The sequence below is a fragment of the Panicum virgatum genome, chromosome 4K, assembly GCF_016808335.1.
Source record: "Panicum virgatum strain AP13 chromosome 4K, P.virgatum_v5, whole genome shotgun sequence".
Taxonomy (NCBI): domain Eukaryota; kingdom Viridiplantae; phylum Streptophyta; class Magnoliopsida; order Poales; family Poaceae; genus Panicum; species Panicum virgatum.
The window spans coordinates 27,195,539-27,204,203 of NC_053139.1; the positions used below are offsets into that span (position 1 = coordinate 27,195,539).

General features: G+C 46.6%; 1 protein-coding gene across 1 annotated transcript in view; it reads right to left on the reverse strand.

The window, feature by feature from the left end:
* The window catches only part of LOC120703583 (kinesin-like protein KIN-14L), a 31,664-nt gene extending 24,741 nt beyond the window's left edge, over positions 1-6,923 (reverse strand). Inside the window, exons 1-10 of the mRNA XM_039987702.1 lie at positions 6,557-6,923; positions 5,760-5,883; positions 5,432-5,518; positions 5,160-5,330; positions 4,889-4,995; positions 3,610-3,741; positions 3,310-3,488; positions 2,211-2,372; positions 1,958-2,049; positions 1,501-1,652 (exon numbers count right to left, since the gene is read on the reverse strand). Coding sequence (XP_039843636.1) covers positions 1,501-1,652; positions 1,958-2,049; positions 2,211-2,372; positions 3,310-3,488; positions 3,610-3,741; positions 4,889-4,995; positions 5,160-5,330; positions 5,432-5,518; positions 5,760-5,883; positions 6,557-6,769 — 1,419 coding nt within the window. The 5' untranslated portion in view covers positions 6,770-6,923. The remainder of the gene's footprint in view (positions 1-1,500; positions 1,653-1,957; positions 2,050-2,210; positions 2,373-3,309; positions 3,489-3,609; positions 3,742-4,888; positions 4,996-5,159; positions 5,331-5,431; positions 5,519-5,759; positions 5,884-6,556) is intronic.
* Positions 6,924-8,665: the final 1,742 nt, after the last annotated feature.

Sequence of the window (8,665 nt, forward strand, 5' to 3'; positions counted from 1 at the left end):
TCTCAGCATAGCCGGTCCCAAGCCCGGGTAAAGGAGGAGAGTTGCGTTAGGTTTTGGCAAACCAGCATAAAAAATAGCCACTCTAATGGATTTGAAACTCACAAGAAACTCGTTGGGGCGTAACCCTCTTAGCTTAGGCTTCTTGCCCCCCAAGTCCTGTACCCCCTATATATACACCCTGGAGGCTCAATGCAATATAACCAACGATTCTCAGTCTATCCTTCCTACATGGCATCATAAGTCTATGTTTGTGTCACCCTGCCGTTTCGTCGTTGCTGCATTGTCGCTGCGCCTTCCCAAGCTGCAGCGCCAACACTTGTAATCAGGCCATCACCGCCGGTGTCACTACCTTTTCAGACACTAGCGGTCCCATGCTGCTGGTCTGCTTCTCCATGCTGACTCCTGGTCTGAGTCCGCGCCTACTGCCACCAGCTCGTAGACACTTCCATCGATGCTGCTGAAGGAAGACGCTTTTGCGCTTGTTAGCTGCACCATCCATCACGCAGTTGGTTTATCGTCCTGCTGACCTGATTGACAAGAAGCTGCTGATTTTGTGTAATGGAGTGCCTTCATTGATGCTTCGGACCCGCGCCCTTCGCCACGGCTTCGACCATGTCCACCTCGACCTCAGCAACTTCGGTTTAAGGGGCTATCATCTGCATGAGGTACTCGCTGATTTCCACTCTAGTCGAAACGTTCACACCAGCATTACGACTGCGGGGGATGTCTCCATTGTTCTCCAGTCTGATCGTTCGTGTTGCTACCTCTACAACTCCGGGGGGATGTTCGTAGTATAGGAAATATCTCAGGGAGACTTCTTGTTCTTGCCCCCCCCCCCCAAGTCTTGTACCCCCTATATATACGGTTATACGCCCTCGAGGCTCAATGCAATATAACCCACGATTCTTACGCAATCTGTCCTTCCTACAAACATAACCAGATTAATACGCCTCAATGAACTTTACAGTGTGCACCATTTGCTCCCATGAAGAAAAGCAAAGAAATGGGCAAAAGGCATAGTGCATCTCTTAGGGCCAGTTTGGTAGAGCTCTAACTGATTCTGATTCTCTATGGGAGTGATTCTCTGAAATGAACTAAAGAGCTGGGAGCTGAAAAAATAGCAGCATGGAATCACTTCTCTCAAAAAAACTATTTGGCAGAGCTTCTCGTGGATTCAGCCTAGAAGCTGCTCTAGGAGCTCTGCCAAACGGGGCCTTATAATGAATATAGCAGGGCCAACATAGCTCCCAATGGCTCTTCTTTCCCACCTCCCTTCCCTTCTTCCTCCACAGCACTACAAACTCTTACTGTAGCATGCTAATCATGAGCACCCAAGAAGGAAATGTGACACAAAGCCAACCGCATCGAACATGTAGATGCACAAAAAAAAAATCTGGGATTGAGTTGAGTGTATCAGTAACACAGGTTATTGGAACAATTTAGATATCAATCAACATTCACAAAAAAAAAAGATATCAATCAAAATATTCAGAATCATACCACATCTTTCCATTTCTTTATTGTGTCACGATTGCCAAGGCTCAGTTCAGCATTTCGTGCTCTTGCAGAAAAACTAAGTGTGGACAAAGTTCTTGACAAATTTGAAGCACTTGGACTTACATGCACAATCAACAAGATCTTTGAGCTACTTCCTGCACCAATGAAGGTATGTCAAAATATAGGCACTAACAGACGGCAAGGATTACATTATGCCTTTGCTTCTAATGGAGGAGCAGAAGCACTCCATAGTCAAAAGAAGACTGTTTTCCACAACAAAGGTGCATTTCATTTGGGGAAAAAAACTAAGACAAATTGTTAACTACGGTACTTAGCATTTCATTTTGTTCGTTGCCATTATTCAAGTGGATTACCTCCAATTCATCAAACAACAATTTTTTCCAACATGTTTACAGAAGAAAGGCATCAAAACAAAGTATTAGCCCATGAACGGCGCTACCTAATGAGTCAGCTAAGATTTGTGTGATTCTTGAATTCCCTGATAGAACAGGCTCCTTCTTGGCGCTTAAAGAGGCAAATGCATCACCCAACCTATGCAAACAAAAGATGGGGGCAGCTTTAGGTACAAGGAAAAGAATGCACCATCAAAGGTAGTATGCCACATAACAAGGGCCCAGTTTACTAGGAATCGAATGGCCAATGATTATAACAAACGGAAAAGAAGAAATATGGTCTCAAATCAAACTACTTACGCAGAAAGTGACTTCGAGACATGTAGGAAATCTGTTACATTATCCCTACTGGCATCTTCTTCAAGCAAGCATTCACTTGCTGGCAAATCCACTAGAGAGAGCTTACTGTACAGATGCTCTCCCGTTACGTAGTTTCTGTAGTGTATATGAATGGTAATGATCCTGAAAAGAACAATCAAAACAACAAACCAAAAACTCAAATTTCAATAGACAGGTGATGATGAAGGAAACAACACTGCAAAACAGAGTATTAACAGCCTATAACCAGCTGCTGAAAAAAAAGTGACTAACAAGCAAGCAGGAAAGAGCACCACTTTTATTTGCAGAAGAGAAAGTGTGCTATTATTAAATGGCAAAATAGGCATCTTAGTCCCTCAACTTTGCTCCGAGGGTCAAGTTGGTCCCTCAACTTTTATTTTTAGGTCAAACTTATCGTTATGCTGATGTGGCTCTTCCTACTAACATGAGACTGATGGTGAAAAGTCAGTTTTACCCTTGGCTCCTTCTCATACTCAATTTCCACTATTGTATTGTTGTAATTAATCAATGACATGACATTATAGGTCCACTGTTGTTTCTCCTGGCTTGTTGTCTCTCGTATTTATTGAAGTGCCCTTTCGTATTCAATTTAATCTAGATTATATAAGAACATGCACATGTTTGATCAGCTTTCCGCAGCACTACTCAACCTGCAAATTGTGAAGGAGAGGAAATAGCCAAGGGTAAAGAGGACTTTTCATGTTAGTCTTATGGTATTATGGAGCATCACATTAGGGATGGATTTGACCTAAAAACAATAGTTGAGGGACTAAATTGGCCTTTTTTGAAAGTTGAGGGATGAGCTTGATCCTTGGAGTGAAGTTGAAGGACCATAATGCCTACTTTGCCTTTAATCCAGCAAGCAAACAGAGCTGGCAGTCTATGTTCAAGGAACAAAAACAGAGATAGCAATCTGTCACCTAACTTGCATGAATCATTACATGCTAAAAATAATTATATCAAGAGTTTTAAACAAGTAAACTTGAAAAAAATATAAGGATACATAATAATAAACAGTGATAGCATTCTACAGAAGCAAAACAAGAAATGTTTCACGTACAGGTGAGAAACCATGGCCTTTGGCGAATTTACTGATCGATTTTGAAGTGCTGTCTTTAGTGCCCCAGAAAACTCTAGTGGATTTTCAACCTTTTCTTGGACAAGTTCCACAAAGGATTCTTGAACACCCATTTGAACTTTTGGGACAGTGCTGCTAGATTCTGACAGCAAGTCCCTAACCTGTGTTGGAAAGAATACGCAACCTTAGCTCCTTATCATACCATACACAGTAAAATAACATGGAGCATGTCTTTATAGAATAAAGAAAATCAGTGACAACATTTGGAGAGCTCAAAGGCACCTGATCATTGTAAAGCTCACAGGCAGTAAAATAGAAGTTAAAATGCACAGTAGAAGTTGTATCTGAGGTTGAAAGATCAAACAGTTCTTCAAAGCTCCGCAGATATAAGCCACGATCGTGAGTAGATCCTTCCTGGAAAGAGCACATGAAAATTTATGTAAAAGATGTTGCACACATGTATTTAAACACATGTCAGAAAACAGCTAAGAAATCATGTCAGAATATCGAGTACTGTACTAAATGACAAAGTGGTATATAGATATTCGAGGATTCAAAATCGGATTTATCAAAACAAAGTAATTCTAAAACATTAGCATCACCGGACAAAGAAACCGTAGCATCAACCAATACAAAAAAACCTTAGCATCACCCATGACAGCTCATAACGTACAACATTTACCCACCAAACCAATGTAAGAGTGTCACACTTCAGAAGTCTGCTATGTTTTTTTTGTGCAAGCAATTAACAGTTAACACTTATGACTTATGTTTTATTATGGTAGCTTTGTAAAATTTGTTTATTTTGTGAGACGGCGTAAATTTACAGAAGACCAACGTATAGTAAGCCATTGTCTAAACACAGGAAATGAACTTTGATTGTAGTATGAAATCAAAGTAGTAAGCCATTGTCTAAACATAGGAAATGAACTTTGATTGTAGTATGAAATCAAAGTGTCATTGCATCAGATCCCACAATTCATATTAAGTTGGGATCTTGGTGGTTCAAACGTTGTGTAGCCTTGCGCTATGAAGAAGCATTTAAGACAGTATCTGTCATATCAGGTAAGAAATTAATATGGTGCTAAAAGACAAGTTGCACATGACTAAATCCAAAATAGTAGGATAAAGTGGTACGTGCAAAGATGTAAAAAATAACCAAAGCAATGAACTTTCTGTTAGCGCACCCCACCTAGCCAACCCGACCATAAAACCCAGGTGTTATAGTGGGAGGGGTGGGGGCTTTTATCCATAGTCCATCATTCCCCCTACGGCGTGCGAGCCCGGCGTAGCCCGCAGCAGGTTCTAGTGCCCGGCGTAGCCCGCAGCAGGTCTCAGCACACGAGAGGCGCAGGGGAAATCGCGCAGCGGAAATGCGTGGCCGGGTGGGTTCGAACCCGGGACCTCGGCTCTGGTACCATGTTAGCGCACCCCACCTAGCCAACCCGACCATAAAACCCAGGTGTTATAGTGGGAGGGGTGGGGGCTTTTATCCATAGTCCATCACTTTCTAGTATGGGAGTTAAGGGGGATAAAATGTGCATAAAAAAGCGATGCTTACCAGTGTATGTGTTTTGCCGGAACAGCTTTGACCATATGCAAATATGGAAATATTGTAACCATCCAGGGCAGATTGCACAAATGGTTGAACATCATGGAAAAGTTCACCTAAAAAGAAAATTGAATGACTGAAAAATGTAAGAGCAATATAGAAGGACAACATAGTATTCTATGACAATTTTGCACAATGTAGATCCTTTGAATTGCATCCTACAATGCTGTACAGCTACCAATAAGAAAGGATATTTAAAATACCACTCCACTAGCCTTACCTTGCCCAATGTGGGGCCCATATACCCTATCAAACTCATAATCCTTCTTAGGATTGGTTAGGGATTCATCTCCTGTGTTTACACGGATAGTAAAATCATCTGGAAACTCTACTACTGATGAACCCTCATCTTCAAATAGTGGCCTGCTTCGACAAAACACTTTGACATTGCCTGAACGATGTTGAAATTTTCTAAATTATTACAGACAACTAAATATGTCATATATAAAAGATAGTTTTAAGCTGGATAAAAACTAGAACATTGCGGGGTACCTTTCAAGGTCAATAGGTCATTGAAAAGCCTTTTCTTCTCATGAATCAAAGGGGTGATCCTAGCTTCAGTCTCAAGGGCAGCTTGATCTAAACAAGAAAAGAAATTTCTCAGAAAACAATGTAAATAATACAAAACACAAGGATGATAACTCAAACGAGAGCATGAGTTTGGGGATATGAGAGTTGCCACTCTACAATAAGCCTCCTTGGCACCTGCACAACTGACTGGGATACAAATAGGGGAAAAAAGATATCCCAGCTATAATACCATATGTTATGCCAATCAACTAAATTTAAATTTACTGAAAGACATGAAGAGTGAATTTACCTAATTTTCGAGTTCTGTCAGCAAGAAATCCAAGATAGCGGGTGACACGGCCCAGTTTTGCATTAGAATACTCAAGAAGGTCGATAGCTTCCTGTCTAAGCTCCAAGCAGTCCTCTCTAGCAAGCTAAATGAGTTTAAAAATGTAAGTTGGCCATAAATGAGTAGATGGCAACAGAGAGAGAGAAAGAGAAGATCAGATTTTTATGTGATGTCTTGCTAAACCAAGGCAGTAAACATATAAAACTGGATTACAGTGTTGCCCAGGAAATTTCTTTTTTGGGTTCTATAACTCATTTGCACTACTTCATTCCTTGTGATCAGGTCGTACATTACTTCCAACACTGTCCTCCCATCACACAATAGTCCAATGGAACAATATTAAAGCACACAACACTATCACAGTATCACTATTCACTAATGGCCAGCCACATCAGTAACTGAAGCCAATGGGCTCCCTAATCCCCCGAACTTACAGCAGTGCCAATCGAACACGCTCCAATTTAGTGCACCCTCCAACAAAATTTAAATTTCCCAACATTTATCTGCAACAGACGCACCACGGCGAGCTCGACCAAAATGGTTTCCAATCAAATCACCACAACATAAAGAAGCCCAAATCATCTGCGTCAGTAAACTCAACAGATGCAAAATGCTTCATCAACGGCGGCACTCCAGCACCTTACAAGCTACGACGCCAGCTCACAGCGGCTCCCGCGAACGAATCGAGCAAACCCCGGACACGCCACGAGCACCCGCCGCCACCGAATCAGAACCCAAGAGGCAGGAGACGAGCGCACCTGCACGCTGTCCGCGAGCTGCTCGAGCCGGTCCGCGACGAGCACCGCGTCCCCGGGCGGCGCGCGGGGCGCCCCAGCGGAGGGGCGGAGCACCATGGCCGTCGGCGGCGCCCGCGGCATCGCGGTCGGGGCCGCCGCCGCCCCCGACGTCGCAGGCTGCGGCGGTTCGAACCCCGGGACGTCCCAGGACCAGCGGCCGCGCGTGCCCGCCATTGGCGCCGCGGCGGCCGGAAACCCTAGATCGCGAGGGGGTTTTGGAGAGGGGAGGGAGGCGGCCGAGGAGGAGGAGGCGGTGGTGGACGGAGGGAGACGCCCGCCTCCGGTATTCTATCTATCGCTTCGAATGGGGGGAGAGAGCGGAGGACAGGGGCCAGAAATTTTTCCGCCCTCGCATTTCGTTTTGTTCCACTTCCCCTTTTCGGGTGACCCCGCGTCCCCGCCTCGGCGGATGGTCGTGGTGGGAGCTTTCCGGCTTCGGTTTCTGTTCGTTTCTGTCTTTCTGACCGTGGTTTGAAATCGGCGGGGTCCACGGATGGGGACGCAGAGTGGTGAAGTCGTGAAGGGAGTAACTGCTTGGCGTACCCGGTGTTTTACCTGCGGGGTCATTAATGCCCTTTGACAAACCTTGCGAAACTGTTTGGAGTAATAAATGGCGTGTTGGCAAAACTGCATCGAGCCGCTCCCTCCTCCTAATGACCTGCGCTACTAGGGCCTTGTTTGGCATGCTAGTGCACGCTATGAATAGTAATTTTTGACCACTAATTACGGTGTCAAACAAAGCCAGTTTACAAAATAAACTTCAGAACCCCCGCGCTAGTGACTCTGAAGAATCTAATGAGGCCTTTGACCGCGCGATTAGAGGATGGTTACTGTAGCACCACTATAGCAAATTATCGATTAATTACCGTCATTAGATTCGTCGCGAAAAGTTACACCCATCCCTAAAAAGATTTTGCAAATAGACTTCATTTAGTACTTCATGCATGCGAGATTCTTTTTTCGGGATTTGTGCGTGCTAGAATCCTAGCGTTGCCAAACAAGGCCTAGAAGAGGCGACGACCTTGCTCGACCTTGCTATTGCTAGGGAGGGAGCGGTCGGCTCGATGCAGGGTTCGTTTGGTTCAGCTCTTTTGGGCTGTGGCTTTTCAGGAAAGCCAAAAAGCCAACCAAATGGAGTGCTGTAGCTCAAGTGCTTTCAAGAAAAGCAGCTTTCATCTAGTTCATTTTTCACAGCAGGTAAGGAGCTGCTTTTTCTGGCTGTGAGATCGGTAACTTCATGAAAATTACCCATTGCCATCGGTTATGTAGGTACCGCTTCATTCTTTTGTTTCTCCTCCATCGCAAGCTCCTCCGCCGGGAGCTTCACTGCCGCCAGCTCCATCCACTTCCCCGCTGCATCCAGCTCCGCTGCGAGCGGGCCGCCAGCTCCATCCACTTCTCCGTTGCATCCAGCTCCACTTTAGTCCTCCGGCGCCGGCTCCTTTGCGCGTCATCCTCCGCCGTGAGCTGCGCCGAGGTCCTTCGCCGCGTTCCTCCGACGCCGGCTCCTCCGCCGCGTCCTCCACCGCCGTGAGCCGCGCCAAGGCCTCCCCATCGTGGCCGGCTCCTCCGCCGTGTCCTCCTCCGCCGGGGCTGCGCGCCAGGTGCGTGCTCAGCCGCGGCAGGGCAGCGGCCGGCGCAGTCCTCTGCTCCGAGCATGCGAGCTCCGTCGCGGGCGGGCCGCTGGTGAGCGCGTACGAGCTCTGCCACCGGGGCGGCCGTCGGCGGCCGGGAGGAGCGGAGAGGCCGTGGTGGCCGGCTTGGAGGGGCAGGTTCGCGGCGGCTGGTTTGGAGGGGCGGGTCCGCGGCGGCTGGCGTGGAGGGGCGGGTCTGCGGCGGCTGGTGTGGAGGGGCGGGGCCGCGGCGGCCTGGAAGAACGGAGGGGCCACGGCGGCCGGCGTGGAGGGGCAGGGCCACGGAGGCCAGCGTGAGGAGAGAAGGGCCTTATGGGCGGTGCGGGAGTGAGATCTGGAAGGAAGAAGACACTGACACGTGGGTCGGCTTGTCAATGGGAAAGGGAGAGAGTTGAGTAGGGGAAGCGCGAATGACACGTGGGGTCGCTCGTAAGCA